The sequence below is a fragment of the Centruroides sculpturatus genome, unplaced genomic scaffold, assembly GCF_000671375.1.
Source record: "Centruroides sculpturatus isolate CEXI.00-Female unplaced genomic scaffold, Cexi_2.0 scaffold599, whole genome shotgun sequence".
NCBI classification, from domain to species: Eukaryota; Metazoa; Arthropoda; class Arachnida; order Scorpiones; family Buthidae; genus Centruroides; species Centruroides sculpturatus.
The window spans coordinates 101,568-119,072 of NW_019384829.1; the positions used below are offsets into that span (position 1 = coordinate 101,568).

The 17,505-nt window shown below is 30.7% G+C and overlaps 1 protein-coding gene across 3 annotated transcripts in view; it reads right to left on the bottom strand.

Annotated features, from left to right (window-relative positions):
- LOC111630074 (autophagy-related protein 18-like) overlaps positions 1-17,505 on the bottom strand; it is a 37,547-nt gene that overhangs the window by 4,082 nt on the left and 15,960 nt on the right. For 2 of the 3 annotated variants that reach the window (XM_023374094.1, XM_023374093.1), the window contains 3 exons: positions 14,405-14,509; positions 10,895-11,071; positions 10,720-10,812 (listed from right to left, as the gene is read on the bottom strand). In XM_023374094.1, coding sequence (XP_023229862.1) covers positions 10,720-10,812; positions 10,895-11,071; positions 14,405-14,509 — 375 coding nt within the window. Of the gene's footprint in view, positions 1-8,653; positions 8,674-10,719; positions 10,813-10,894; positions 11,072-14,404; positions 14,510-17,505 lie in introns of those variants that run through there. The other variant, XM_023374095.1, reaches the window with a different exon arrangement.

Consider the following 17,505-nt stretch of genomic DNA (forward strand, 5'->3'; position numbering starts at 1 on the left):
ATTGGATATTAGTGGTGTATATGAACGCGAATGAATCGTACAAGCAAAACAACAGGTTTCGCAGGAATTCCTCGGACGAAAAAGTTACTAGTTCACCCGGCGAGCCGATTCCCGGACTGTCCGGACGATAGCACTATCGTAGGCGCGATGCAAGTATAGATTAGGATGGTTCAAATTTTTACAAGACATTATTATTATTTATTGTGCAATTTTGCCGCCCCCTAAAAAGTGCCGCCCGGGGTGGGCCGCCCCTGCCGCCCCCACTACGGTACGCCACTGCATTCACCATCAGTGCATGCTGATTGTCGACATTTGCCGGTGTAAGTGAGAAATAATGATATTTAGCAAATATTTCGTACATACACGAAATGACTGTGTGAATGCTGACATTCACCGGAGAATCTCGACATTTGTCAGATATCGGTCATTCACAGTAACACATACATTATTCATGCACCCCATTTTTTGTTGACTTTTTCATTTATGAAAATTGTTTGAAAAGTTTGGCAAAAAAAACAAGTTAAACACCTTTTTCCAGAAAAAAAAAAATCAGTTTTATTTCTCAATATAGTCTGCATTGAGGGTTACACACTTGGTCCATAAAGTTTCCAATTTTTTCATCCTACCAGAAATAAAAGTTTTGTGAAACTCTGCAAAATGACACACTCCATTTAATAAAAATTTCTTTCTACTAAGCAAATTTTTAAGTTTGGGAACAGGAAGAAATTGAACAGAGGCAAATCTAGGGTATAGGATGAATGAGAAAATAATTTTAAGCTGAATTTGTGGAACTGTACATTGTCCTGGTGAAAGAGCACTCTTTTTGTACACTAATCTTGGCTGATTTTTTTTGAATTCATCTTTCAAAACAATGCAACTATGCCATTAATAGGTTACTGTTATTGCTTTCCCTTTTTCCAAGAAGTTGATCAAAATTATTCCTTGGTAAACCCAAAAAATAGTTGTGATCACCTTTCAAATCAAGGCTGCCCAAACCCAGGCCCGCCAACACATTTGAATTTGCCCACCCACAGTAGTGGTCGGCTGTCACCATGCACAATGTCGTGCTACCAATAATGCCAATGCCACGTGATTGGTCGATTGCAAAATGAACTATGACTTAAGTATTAACAACGGTGAGCCACACCACTGTTAATATCTAACCTATGCATTTATTACACTTGTTCTATTAGTTTTGAGTCGACTTTTGTATATTAAAATTAAATTGTTGTCACCAAATATTGAAAAATTATTAGTTAATAAGCCCCTTCATAGGTCTCATTGATGTATTTTTTATTAGGTATTATTATTAAAAAATGTGCAACTTAAAGCTTTGTTTGATTCAAATATATATCCATTTATAGAAGAATCATGAGTGTAAGCAAGTATGATTCACTAGGTGGCCCACTGACTGACATGTAATTGAAATTATAGCCAGCCTCCAAAATGAATTGGACAGCCCTGTTTTAAATCAACAAAATAATCTTTGTCTTCTTTGGCATATTTTCACCAGTCATTGTTTACTGTCTTTACTCGGGTGTTACTTGGTGGATCCAAATTTCTTCAAATGGTCACAATTCAGCACAATGTCCTGCAATCACCAAACACTGAAGTGAAATGTCCTTTCAAATGCATTTTTTGGTTGACAGGCAGCAATTGTGGCACCCATCATGCACACAGCTTTTTCATGCAAGATACTTTTTACTTATTCAGTTGAGATACCTACAGTCTCATCAATCTCAATGCACTTACATAATCACTCAGTGGTCTTCCATTACAATACCATGGATTTTTTTCAATGATATTCTTCATGGAAACCTCAACTGGATAATCAGAGTGCACTTCATCTTCAGTGCATGTACAGCCATCTTTAAACCGATTTATCCAGAAATAAATAGTATTCAATGCTAGTGTAGAATCTCCATAAACGTCATCCAACTAAGCATTTATATGTGTTGCTGTTCACTTCAAATAAAAATGTTTTATTACTTTATTAACTCATTTTTTTCCATTTTTTTTGGAGCAAATGTGAAAGTAGTTGATTCAATAGTTGTCAAATGCTAATTATGCATCACATGTGGCTAAAACTTTGCAAGAGGTCATTTGAAGAAAGAAACTTGCCAACTGTGCTGCACTTAATGAACTGTAATACCATCTCAAAGAAATTTACCAAACTTCTCAAACAACACTTACATATGTACAGTACACAATATACATAACAAACCGCATTTATTGCAACCATAGATATGGTTATGATTTATGTAATATCAATTAGCATGTCCCAAAAAACCTGAAACATAGTCGTAATTATTGCTTATTGTTATCAGTTTGATATAATTACCATTAACTTCTGGTAATTAGACATTTTTAAGATGTGTTTTAAACTTTAACATGTGGCATTATAATACACAATCATTATTGGATATTAGTCAACCAGTTATTTAAAATGCTAAATAATTTAATTATTTCCTCCATAAAAAATAGCACAAAAAGTATCTACTTTATTGGTATCTATACCTTGATTTTAGTCTAGCATTGCAATAGGAACCAATATCAACTGAACAAGATGTAATACTGTACATTAATAATACAATAACAACATCCTAGAACTATGCCTTGACTTTGGCCCAGAATAGAATTCGCTACAATTCTTAAATATGTTACTTACTTGGAGGAAGATATCTTGCTAGTTTCTTCCAGTCACTAGCTATATGTTCAGCAACAAAATGCATGGCTTCAGGATCTATTTCACGAACTGAATCTGAAATTCATTTTATACACACATATACACTATTATACATAATTTTCTTTACATATATGTTTATTATTTTTATAATATATACCTTTTATTTCATCTGGTAATTTTCTCTTCGTACTTTCAGTAAACTGAGGAGCAAATTCTGAAGGAGGATTTTTATTTTTCTTAATATTAATGTTTGATACTGCTGTGCGAACTTGTGTAAAGTTGTAACTGTTACCAATATGAATATTTCTACCTTTATGTATTAGTATGTTCTGTCCTAAATGATAAGAAGTTAATTTAATAGAGAAAGAAAATATTATTAAAAATTTATTTGTAATATTTTTACATTCATACTAAAATTTTCAATTAATTTTAGTAATTAAAGCAACAGTTTCTGCCATAGTAATAATCAAAATGATATGATTTGAACATCACAGCATGTCTGTTTTTGTTTTATAAAGGTCAATGCCATGCTAAGAATTAGCTGATCTTGTTATAATCTTACAGTAAAGCTGCTGTATTCCTTACTATTTCATATAATTTTTCTGTGGAAATAAAACAGCAAAATTAGTTTAGCACACTGAAACTGTCACATTATTATTATTGGATTATATACATGCCAATTCTTCCTTTTATTCGTAAGCCTTTGATTTACACTGATTTTTCTTTTGATTTTACATTTTATTAAAAAACATCTGGCCAGACTACTCTGATTGCTAGTACACTACCATAATTAAGTAACCAAATGGTGGTTAACACACTTGCCATCAGTTGACACAATTTTGCATCATGTGATCTTCACATGATGCAGACTTACATCAATGGGTTGCGAACATAAGCTGAATTTGAATATAAACTGCTACTTGCATTTCAGTAAAAGTTTTAGTGAAAAACTAATAGTTTTAATAGTACTTTTGTTCAATTTTAGGTTTTTAAAAATATTAAATTATTGGTAAATATTAATTATCTATCATCATTGGATTCTACTATTACATAGCTGAGATGCCGTTTCATGCAATTGATCATTTAGTTCTTTAAATATGTTGTTCTTTTTCATTATTGTGTTGTAATTTTAGTCCTAATATAAGATCTAATTCTCATTGATGTTATTTAATTTTTTGTAAATACAGATGTAATTATCAAAAGAAGCCATTCAAGACAATTTTTAATTGAAAATATATTAAATCTGACACTTCTGGAAAATGTTTCTTCAAGAAAGAAAGTAACTGCCCCCCCAAAGATGGCTCAACCAATTTTCCTTTTTAAAGACAAGTATTAGTCAAATAATTGGCTATCTACCAGTAAATTTATAATTTTATTTATAAGACTGTCAATTAATTTGATAATTGATTTTGTTCTAACTAATAGCTTTTGCTAGAATTGTAAGTTCATGACATTCAAATCTAATTATATAAATCAGAATAAATAAATTTAATTATTTTTTAAATAAAAATTACACATAACAAAGTTTAAACAGAATATGAAATGCTTTCAAGTAAACTAGATAAAAGTTTTTTTTTGCTAAATTACTTTTAGACTTACAACTATATTATTCAGGATTCATATGGATCATAAAAATTTCCTAGAAATTCACAAAATTTTATTTTCCTTTCAAGAACAAAGTTACAAAAATCAAAATTTTTATGGAAATTTTTGAAAAATCTGATTTTAGTTCACTTTTTAAATACAATGTTGAAATATTGAGCATTGATAACTAATTATGTTTACCATTTTCTCCATGCTAAATTTAATTCCATAAACTGAATAATTGTTACAAATAAAGTAAAATTATCTTCATGCTTGAATCAGATCATTGAAGTAGATTTTTTTAATCAGAAAAATTATTATTTTTTTGTGACAAAAAGCAAGTTCTTTTTAATATTGCAGTTCAAGTATTTAAAATGTCAATAAAAATTCAGTACTATTTGAATTTTCTGCACTAAAATTAAATTTTGGGATTCCAAAATGGGACTTGTGCTGTTCTGAAACTATCTGCAGCACTTGCATCTCTTGAAACAAGATCTGTTTTTTCCAAAATTGAGAAGAAACAGATCTTATCTTATTTCCTCCAAACAGCATTAAACTGTTTTAATTAGTTTACATATCACTCACAACTTTCTGAAAATATATGCAAAGTGGCCAAAATTAAACTTCCCCTGTTCAAAGGCATTTGCAACTAAATCTAACAACCAGAACATTTCCAAATTTGGTAGGTAGACTAATTGGAACATGGGAAGCAGGATTCTAAAAAAATATTTCAGTACAAAAACTTTCAAACTGGGAATTCTGGCACCACTGTAGCCAAAATAGCTAATGCTTTGCACAATATTACAGTTATCACCTGTGTTAGTGGCAGTGGCAGGAAGACACATTCTTATAGATGACTGTCAACATGCACCTAACATTCCTTCAGATGCATTATGTTTAGCTACTGAGAACAGTGAGCACAGAATACAGTGTCTGTTCATCAAGAATGGTGACTTCATTGAACCAAATTCTATTCCATGTGAATAAATACAATGTCCCCAAATTAGATAGGAGGTTTCCAACAATACTAAGCTCCATGAATGTTCAGAATGACCATTCAACTGCTGATATTAACCGTTTTCTAGCTGTAATAATATTTTTAGTAAAATGCAATAAAAGTTTCAATTCATTATAATTATTGTTATTTATGTTTCTGTCCATTTTAATGATGTTTTTAAATTACAGCACCACACTTCTCCATTGATGAATTTTGGCTCTAAAATACTTTTTTTGCAAAATCCTGCATTGCATGTTCTGATTAATCTACTTATCAAATTTGAGAACAATCTAGCTATAAGATTGAACTGCAGACACTGCTGAACAGTGGAAATTTAAATATTGCCATCTTGTATTTTAAGATACAATGTTTAAGCAAAAATAAGAACTGTTACATTCAAGGCTTTATCAGTTGAATAGATGTAAAGGAGAAAGTATTTTTAATAGATTTTATTTTAATATAGTATTGATTCAGCAATTTTAATTAAAAAAGTTTCTCTATTATGTAGTGTATTTTTACTACAAACAATCCTATTGGCTAATTTTTCAACTTCTAAAATTCTTTGATTTTAAAAACCAACTTTTTTGCTTCTATAATTAAAAAAAACAACAGGTATTTTGAAAATATATAACTACATAAGTCAATTCTTCAAGTAAAGGCTATTTTAATATAACTTTTTCCTTCTCTTTCTCACAGTAATGTTATGAATTTTTCTTTAATAAACATGTACTGTACATCTTTATACTGTATATTTTACATACTGTTATATATAGTAACAAAACTGATATCTGTTTTTCTGACTCAATAGATACTATTATGTATACAATTCTCTTGTAAAGTAAAAACTAACTTATAAAATTACATAACGGATCAATCTTAAATGAATATTTTTATATTATCATCATCAGTCAACTATTTATTGATTCTCTAATAAAATGTTTATCAAGCAGATATAATTTCCATGTTCAATTAGTTTACTTATCAAATTTGGAAACATTCTGGTTGTTAGAATGATTTTACAAAAGATTAAGAAATAAAAAAAAGAAGAAAAATGAATCAAAGTTGCAAGATTACTTTCATCTCACCTGAATTTTTACTTGCACGTCTGAAAAAACCATCATCATCAGAATCACTATCATCACTTGAATCTGAGAAAAAATCTTTCTTCTTACTTTTATATTTTGGTTCTTCTATTAAATAGAAAAATACTGTGAATTAAACAAATCATTGGGTTCAACTTGATTATAATCATGAATTTTCAAATTATCTAAGGAAAACAATCAGTAATCTATTGACCTTTTACATAAAATTGTACATTGATCATTTGAACATTAAATTATTATACAAGGTCTGTCCGGAAAGTTTATGAACTTTACAAATAGAAGTTGTTTGCATTTACCTAGAAACTAGACGATTTTGTTGCCTTTGAAGTAGTCCCCTCTTGAGTCTATGTACCAAATTCAGCATTTCTGCCATGAAAAGAACANACTATCATAAAGTAATGAAATTTGTTTAATATGTAATCAATTAAATTGATAAAGATTTTTCTTTTATTTCATTTCTTTTTTGTTTTTTTTCCTCCTTACAAGTATTTTAAAAAATGAAGTGCATATGTTACTGTGAAAGACCGAAATTAGAGAATGTCGATATTCTCCGGTGAATGTCGACACATACAAAATAGGTCGGTTAAAGACCGAACATTTGGTTATATTACTATACATTCGAACAATCACCGGTGTATGTCGACAAACACAGATAAGCTGATGTGGACAGAGAGGCGACAGTCTGTCAATACAAGTCCCTGATCTCGACCGTGGCTGTACAAATCCCCAAAACGTGTTGGCGGTTGTTGTTGGAATAGAAGACTCTGACTTTTATAAATTAGCAAACAAAAATGGTACCCTCAAGCAGCTTTATACCCATAATCAGTCAGTGGCCGGATGGCTGAGCGGTCAAGATGGCAGCCAACCACTCTGGGGGACCCGGGTTCGAATCCGAACGGGTCGAAAAATCCCCAGGAATTATTCGGAGGAGGTCTGTTCGGATATGTCGGGCCCCGTCCCTCACCACCTGGCAGCCCCATTGTGGGCCTGGCCGAACCCATAATGGGATTGCAAAAAGAGGCCCTCCTAGTGCCCACAAGGCGGAAAGAGTTAAAAAAAAAACCCATAATCAGTTTGTAATTTGTAAAGAAAAGTTACTTTCTATAGATGAGATTTCTTCTCAAGAAATATCACTGAGAGAAGCAGCTGCAGCTAACTCGAAAACTGGAGGGCAAGGCTATACACGCTGTCATTGCAAAAAGAAGTGTTCTACGAATAAATGTAGTTGTAAAAGCAAGGGACTCTTGTGCAATTCAAAGTGCCATAACAGTTTAAGTTGTTGCAATAAATAAGATTCTATAACATTAAAATAAGATTGCATAACATTAATCATATAATTTATGTGTAAACTTATTATTGTATTATTTTCTTTAATGATTTAGAATGTACTGTTCATTTTAAGTTCAACAGTTTATTTACATGTGCTTTTACTTAAGCTTTCTCCTATTTTGACATATTAAAAAGTTGCATTTTTGTCTTAACATAATAAAAATATTTTTATTCAACATTCACCCAGTGGCATACCGTGGGTGTCAGCCGCCCGGGGCGGAGGAAAATTTCGCCCCCCCTTATTTAGGTATTTCAATTTATAAGACCAAAATTCAGTTTTGTCACAGAACAAGCAATGAAATTCGGTGGTAGTGCAGCAACCTGTTTAAAATAGTTCTATTGGATATTAGTGGTGTATATGAACGCGAATGAATCGTACAAGCGAATAAAAAAAAAGTCAACAGGTTTCGCAGGATTTCCTTGGATTAAAAATTACTAGTTCACCCGGACGGTGAGCCAATTCTCGGACTGTCCGGACGATAGCACTATCGTAGGCGCGATGCAAGTATAGATTAGGATGGTTCAAATTTTTACAAGACATTATTATTATTTATTGTGCAATTTTGCCGCCCCCTAAAAAGTGCCGCCCGGGGTGGGCCGCCCCTGCCGCCCCCACTACGGTACGCCACTGCATTCACCATCAGTGCATGCTGATTGTCGACATTTGCCGGTGTAAGTGAGAAATAATGATATTTAGCAAATATTTCGTACATACACGAAATGACTGTGTGAATGCTGACATTCACCGGAGAATCTCGACATTTGTCAGATATCGGTCATTCACAGTAACACATACATTATTCATGCACCCCATTTTTTGTTGACTTTTTCATTTATGAAAATTGTTTGAAAAGTTTGGCAAAAAAAACAAGTTAAACACCTTTTTCCAGAAAAAAAAAAATCAGTTTTATTTCTCAATATAGTCTGCATTGAGGGTTACACACTTGGTCCATAAAGTTTCCAATTTTTTCATCCTACCAGAAATAAAAGTTTTGTGAAACTCTGCAAAATGACACACTCCATTTAATAAAAATTTCTTTCTACTAAGCAAATTTTTAAGTTTGGGAACAGGAAGAAATTGAACAGAGGCAAATCTAGGGTATAGGATGAATGAGAAAATAATTTTAAGCTGAATTTGTGGAACTGTACATTGTCCTGGTGAAAGAGCACTCTTTTTGTACACTAATCTTGGCTGATTTTTTTTGAATTCATCTTTCAAAACAATGCAACTATGCCATTAATAGGTTACTGTTATTGCTTTCCCTTTTTCCAAGAAGTTGATCAAAATTATTCCTTGGTAAACCCAAAAAATAGTTGTGATCACCTTTCAAATCAAGGCTGCCCAAACCCAGGCCCGCCAACACATTTGAATTTGCCCACCCACAGTAGTGGTCGGCTGTCACCATGCACAATGTCGTGCTACCAATAATGCCAATGCCACGTGATTGGTCGATTGCAAAATGAACTATGACTTAAGTATTAACAACGGTGAGCCACACCACTGTTAATATCTAACCTATGCATTTATTACACTTGTTCTATTAGTTTTGAGTCGACTTTTGTATATTAAAATTAAATTGTTGTCACCAAATATTGAAAAATTATTAGTTAATAAGCCCCTTCATAGGTCTCATTGATGTATTTTTTATTAGGTATTATTATTAAAAAATGTGCAACTTAAAGCTTTGTTTGATTCAAATATATATCCATTTATAGAAGAATCATGAGTGTAAGCAAGTATGATTCACTAGGTGGCCCACTGACTGACATGTAATTGAAATTATAGCCAGCCTCCAAAATGAATTGGACAGCCCTGTTTTAAATCAACAAAATAATCTTTGTCTTCTTTGGCATATTTTCACCAGTCATTGTTTACTGTCTTTACTCGGGTGTTACTTGGTGGATCCAAATTTCTTCAAATGGTCACAATTCAGCACAATGTCCTGCAATCACCAAACACTGAAGTGAAATGTCCTTTCAAATGCATTTTTTGGTTGACAGGCAGCAATTGTGGCACCCATCATGCACACAGCTTTTTCATGCAAGATACTTTTTACTTATTCAGTTGAGATACCTACAGTCTCATCAATCTCAATGCACTTACATAATCACTCAGTGGTCTTCCATTACAATACCATGGATTTTTTTCAATGATATTCTTCATGGAAACCTCAACTGGATAATCAGAGTGCACTTCATCTTCAGTGCATGTACAGCCATCTTTAAACCGATTTATCCAGAAATAAATAGTATTCAATGCTAGTGTAGAATCTCCATAAACGTCATCCAACTAAGCATTTATATGTGTTGCTGTTCACTTCAAATAAAAATGTTTTATTACTTTATTAACTCATTTTTTTCCATTTTTTTTGGAGCAAATGTGAAAGTAGTTGATTCAATAGTTGTCAAATGCTAATTATGCATCACATGTGGCTAAAACTTTGCAAGAGGTCATTTGAAGAAAGAAACTTGCCAACTGTGCTGCACTTAATGAACTGTAATACCATCTCAAAGAAATTTACCAAACTTCTCAAACAACACTTACATATGTACAGTACACAATATACATAACAAACCGCATTTATTGCAACCATAGATATGGTTATGATTTATGTAATATCAATTAGCATGTCCCAAAAAACCTGAAACATAGTCGTAATTATTGCTTATTGTTATCAGTTTGATATAATTACCATTAACTTCTGGTAATTAGACATTTTTAAGATGTGTTTTAAACTTTAACATGTGGCATTATAATACACAATCATTATTGGATATTAGTCAACCAGTTATTTAAAATGCTAAATAATTTAATTATTTCCTCCATAAAAAATAGCACAAAAAGTATCTACTTTATTGGTATCTATACCTTGATTTTAGTCTAGCATTGCAATAGGAACCAATATCAACTGAACAAGATGTAATACTGTACATTAATAATACAATAACAACATCCTAGAACTATGCCTTGACTTTGGCCCAGAATAGAATTCGCTACAATTCTTAAATATGTTACTTACTTGGAGGAAGATATCTTGCTAGTTTCTTCCAGTCACTAGCTATATGTTCAGCAACAAAATGCATGGCTTCGGGATCTATTTCACGAACTGAATCTGAAATTCATTTTATACACACATATACACTATTATACATAATTTTCTTTACATATATGTTTATTATTTTTATAATATATACCTTTTATTTCATCTGGTAATTTTCTCTTCGTACTTTCAGTAAACTGAGGACCAAATTCTGAAGGAGGATTTTTATTTTTCTTAATATTAATGTTTGATACTGCTGTGCGAACTTGTGTAAAGTTGTAACTGTTACCAATATGAATATTTCTACCTTTATGTATTAGTATGTTCTGTCCTAAATAATAAGAAGGTAATTTAATAGAGAAAGAAAACATTATTAAAAATTTATTTGTAATATTTCTACATTCATATTAAAATTTTCAATTAATTTTAGTAATTAAAGCAACAGTTTCTGCCATGGTCATAATCAAAATGATATGATTTGAACATCACAGCATGTCTGTTTTTGTTTTATAAAGGTCAATGCCATGCTAAGAATTAGCTGATCTTGTTATAATCTTACAGTAAAGCTGCTGTATTCCTTACTATTTCATATAATTTTTCTGTGGAAATAAAACAGCAAAATTAATTTAGCACACTGGAACTGTCACATTATTATTATTGGATTATATACATGCCAATTCTTCATTTTATTCGTAAGCCTTTGATTTACACTGATTTTTCTTTTGATTTTACATTTTATTAAAAAACATGTGGCCAGACTACTCTGATTGCTAGTACACTACCATAATTAAGTAACCAAATGGTGGTTAACACACTTGCCATCAATTGACACAATTTTGCATCATGTGATCTTCACATGATGCAGACTTACATCAATGGGTTGCGAACATAAGCTGAATTTGAATATAAACTGCTACTTGCATTTCAGTAAAAGTTTTAGTGAAAAACTAATAGTTTTAATAGTACTTTTGTTCAATTTTAGGTTTTTAAAAATATTAAATTATTGGTAAATATTAATTATCTATCATCATTGGATTCTACTATTACATAGCTGAGATGCCGTTTCATGCAATTGATCATTTAGTTCTTTAAATATGTTGTTCTTTTTCATTATTGTGTTGTAATTTTAGTCCTAATATAAGATCTAATTCTCATTGATGTTATTTAATTTTTTGTAAATACAGATGTAATTATCAAAAGAAGCCATTCAAGACAATTTTTAATTGAAAATATATTAAATCTGACACTTCTGGAAAATGTTTCTTCAAGAAAGAAAGTAACTGCCCCCCCAAAGATGGCTCAACCAATTTTCCTTTTTAAAGACAAGTATTAGTCAAATAATTGGCTATCTACCAGTAAATTTATAATTTTATTTATAAGACTGTCAATTAATTTGATAATTGATTTTGTTCTAACTAATAGCTTTTGCTAGAATTGTAAGTTCATGACATTCAAATCTAATTATATAAATCAGAATAAATAAATTTAATTATTTTTTAAATAAAAATTACACATAACAAAGTTTAAACAGAATATGAAATGCTTTCAAGTAAACTAGATAAAAGTTTTTTTTTGCTAAATTACTTTTAGACTTACAACTATATTATTCAGGATTCATATGGATCATAAAAATTTCCTAGAAATTCACAAAATTTTATTTTCCTTTCAAGAACAAAGTTACAAAAATCAAAATTTTTATGGAAATTTTTGAAAAATCTGATTTTAGTTCACTTTTTAAATACAATGTTGAAGTATTGAGCATTGATAACTAATTATGTTTACCATTTTCTCCATGCTAAATTTAATTCCATAAACTGAATAATTGTTACAAATAAAGTAAAATTATCTTCATGCTTGAATCAGATCATTGAAGTAGATTTTTTTAATCAGAAAAATTATTATTTTTTTGTGACAAAAAGCAAGTTCTTTTTAATATTGCAGTTCAAGTATTTAAAATGTCAATAAAAATTCAGTACTATTTGAATTTTCTGCACTAAAATTAAATTTTGGGATTCCAAAATGGGACTTGTGCTGTTCTGAAACTATCTGCAGCACTTGCATCTCTTGAAACAAGATCTGTTTTTTTCCAAAATTGAGAAGAAACAGATCTTATCTTATTTCCTCCAAACAGCATTAAACTGTTTTAATTAGTTTACATATCACTCACAACTTTCTGAAAATATATGCAAAGTGGCCAAAATTAAACTTCCCCTGTTCAAAGGCATTTGCAACTAAATCTAACAACCAGAACATTTCCAAATTTGGTAGGTAGACTAATTGGAACATGGGAAGCAGGATTCTAAAAAAATATTTCAGTACAAAAACTTTCAAACTGGGAATTCTGGCACCACTGTAGCCAAAATAGCTAATGCTTTGCACAATATTACAGTTATCACCTGTGTTAGTGGCAGTGGCAGGAAGACACATTCTTATAGATGACTGTCAACATGCACCTAACATTCCTTCAGATGCATTATGTTTAGCTACTGAGAACAGTGAGCACAGAATACAGTGTCTGTTCATCAAGAATGGTGACTTCATTGAACCAAATTCTATTCCATGTGAATAAATACAATGTCCCCAAATTAGATAGGAGGTTTCCAACAATACTAAGCTCCATGAATGTTCAGAATGACCATTCAACTGCTGATATTAACCGTTTTCTAGCTGTAATAATATTTTTAGTAAAATGCAATAAAAGTTTCAATTCATTATAATTATTGTTATTTATGTTTCTGTCCATTTTAATGATGTTTTTAAATTACAGCACCACACTTCTCCATTGATGAATTTTGGCTCTAAAATACTTTTTTTGCAAAATCCTGCATTGCATGTTCTGATTAATCTACTTATCAAATTTGAGAACAATCTAGCTATAAGATTGAACTGCAGACACTGCTGAACAGTGGAAATTTAAATATTGCCATCTTGTATTTTAAGATACAATGTTTAAGCAAAAATAAGAACTGTTACATTCAAGGCTTTATCAGTTGAATAGATGTAAAGGAGAAAGTATTTTTAATAGATTTTATTTTAATATAGTATTGATTCAGCAATTTTAATTAAAAAAGTTTCTCTATTATGTAGTGTATTTTTACTACAAACAATCCTATTGGCTAATTTTTCAACTTCTAAAATTCTTTGATTTTAAAAACCAACTTTTTTGCTTCTATAATTAAAAAAAACAACAGGTATTTTGAAAATATATAACTACATAAGTCAATTCTTCAAGTAAAGGCTATTTTAATATAACTTTTTCCTTCTCTTTCTCACAGTAATGTTATGAATTTTTCTTTAATAAACATGTACTGTACATCTTTATACTGTATATTTTACATACTGTTATATATAGTAACAAAACTGATATCTGTTTTTCTGACTCAATAGATACTATTATGTATACGATTCTCTTGTAAAGTAAAAACTAACTTATAAAATTACATAACGGATCAATCTTAAATGAATATTTTTATATTATCATCATCAGTCAACTATTTATTGATTCTCTAATAAAATGTTTATCAAGCAGATATAATTTCCATGTTCAATTAGTTTACTTATCAAATTTGGAAACATTCTGGTTGTTAGAATGATTTTACAAAAGATTAAGAAATAAAAAAAAGAAGAAAAATGAATCAAAGTTGCAAGATTACTTTCATCTCACCTGAATTTTTACTTGCACGTCTGAAAAAACCATCATCATCAGAATCACTATCATCACTTGAATCTGAGAAAAAATCTTTCTTCTTACTTTTATATTTTGGTTCTTCTATTAAATAGAAAAATACTGTGAATTAAACAAATCATTGGGTTCAACTTGATTATAATCATGAATTTTCAAATTATCTAAGGAAAACAATCAGTAATCTATTGACCTTTTACATAAAATTGTACATTGATCATTTGAACATTAAATTATTATACAAGGTCTGTCCGGAAAGTTTATGAACTTTACAAATAGAAGTTGTTTGCATTTACCTAGAAACTAGACGATTTTGTTGCCTTTGAAGTAGTCCCCTCTTGAGTCTATGTACCAAATTCAGCATTTCTGCCATGAAAAGAACATTTCCTGAAACACTTATTTTGATGGCATGATGCACAGCTCTACTAGTAAATTTTCCTTAATGGCATAAACAGGTTCAAAACAGCAACATTTCTGAGCAGATTTTAATTTGGAAAACAAAAAGAAACCTGCTGGGTTTAGTCTGGTGAATTTGGAGGTTAGAGAACAAGTGGCATTGAGTTCTTGGCCAAAATCTCTGTTATCAGCAGTATTGTGTGAATGAGAGCATTGTCAAGATGCTGTTCTCTCCAAGAAGTCAGTCTTTTCTTCCTCATTGCTTCACAAAGATGTTTCATCACCTCCAGATGGTATTCCTTATTTACTGTCTTCCTTTCTGGAAGAAATTTCTGTTGAATAACACCATCAGAATCAAACAAAACAGCAAGCAAGACCTCTAAATTTGACCAAACTTGTTGCACCTTCTTAGGTTATAGTAAAGATTTTCCCACCAATTGTGATGACTGGTCTATGGGTACAACATGGAAGCAATGTCTCTAGTGATGTTTTTCATGAACTTTTTATGAACTAGCGATGTTTTATGAACTAATGATGTTTTTCATGAACTTTTCATGAACTAGCCTGTTCCAGAACTCTTTACTCAATTGCACTCATTGAAATAAAATCAAAATGCAATCAACATGTCTTTACACAAATGAACATAATGTAACAACAAATAAAGATAAAACAAACTGCTTTTGGCAGATAGTACAAAAAGCTTGCTGGTAGAGAGCTGTGTAAGCTGCATTCAGATTCAATTATCGGTTGGTGTGTAATTTAAAATGTTTGCAAACTTTCGAGACAGATCTTGTACATTTAAATAATGTCTTATTGTTAATGAAAATGAACATTGTGTTATTGTTAAATGGATTACATCTGTATTACTAGATTCTTAACTTAAGAATAACACTAAAGTTGTTAAACAATTACACATGACAATAGCTTCTTATTAATAAAAGGCAATAAATTAAGGCAATTTTAAAATTCAAATAATTTATATATGACCAAATGTCTCATTAATTAGTATTTTATATGCTGTAAATAATTCCTGCATCTTCCATACAACAATAATTGTACACTATATAAAATACCTCAGACAATTTTTGTTCACTCTTCTTGCTAAGCTATATTTACCAAAATTAACTTACAGGTATTTTGATATTAAGACATTGGCCATATAACAATTATTTTTTGTATTGAAATGCTAATATTTTATTGGGCTGAGATTTTCAAAAGATTTCAAAAGATTCAAAAGATTTTTTTTATTGTAGACCTATAAATTCCTACTGGTGTCTTTCTGTCCTTCCTTAATCTCAAAAATGGAATTAGATATATGAAAGTTGAGACTAGATATGGAGAGGTTAGGAGCAGGAGGCCCCAATTAACTAAATATAAACTTCCAGTTTGGACAGGAAATCACACAGTAACTTTGTCCAAAAATTTCATAATACAGGATCAGTGTTGGATGGTCCACAGTGGCTGGTCCTTCCAGTAAGGACTGAAATCAATATGGTTTCAGATGTTTGAGAAGCATTTAAAAGAAGCCCAAGAAAGTCTATTTGAAAGACTTTCACAACAACTGCAACTGAAAATGCAACAGTGTGTTGTCAAAAACAATCATTTCTTCCCATACAAGACTAATACAGAATGCCCTAACAGAAACGAATATGGTTGCAAGAGTGGGATTTACTTAGACAAAGATCAATATAAGCAAGAAACAAAAAACATCAGCAAAAGTATTATCTGGTTGTGAAATGCTCATTTTCATCTTGATGGTTTTGTGAAGAAACTGAATTGATATTTTTGGGACACTTAAATTCTGCATCAGTCTATTGCTGCAAGTCTTGAAAACAGAAAAAATATTTGAATAATTAATACCTTTTATTAACACATGCAGACAATTGTATTGCAGATGGTCTGATAAACCATATTTGCCATCATGAATGTTGTTTTAAAAAACATTTAAGTTAAGTTCAAATAAGTAATTTTTTTTGGTTTTTTGGTGTCAATGGGGAGGGTTTAAGCCTGTGTAGCACTCCCCTTGTATCTGCCATTGTCAGCATTCATTTTTCTACATTCTATTTACGGTTAAGTAGATGAGCAACTATCTGAATATAAAGTTGTCCTGTGAAATAAGTGCTTAAAAGATAAAATCTCAGAATAAAATTATAAGTCTATCCCAAATTCATTGAAATCTCAAGCAGAATATCAAAGATCAATAGACATTATTCAGTTTTGGATTTTTTAACAAATTTTAAATATTTACTTTCATTAAACTAAGTTAATATAGTTATTCGGAAGAATAACTATATCAACTTACGTTGGTTTGCATAAGAATCTTGAAGTTGATTTTCTAGTATATACAGTTTATATTCNAAAAAAAAAATCAGTTTTATTTCTCAATATAGTCTGCATTGAGGGTTACACACTTGGTCCATAAAGTTTCCAATTTTTTCATCCTACCAGAAATAAAAGTTTTGTGAAACTCTGCAAAATGACACACTCCATTTAATAAAAATTTCTTTCTACTAAGCAAATTTTTAAGTTTGGGAACAGGAAGAAATTGAACAGAGGCAAATCTAGGGTATAGGATGAATGAGAAAATAATTTTAAGCTGAATTTGTGGAACTGTACATTGTCCTGGTGAAAGAGCACTCTTTTTGTACACTAATCTTGGCTGATTTTTTTTGAATTCATCTTTCAAA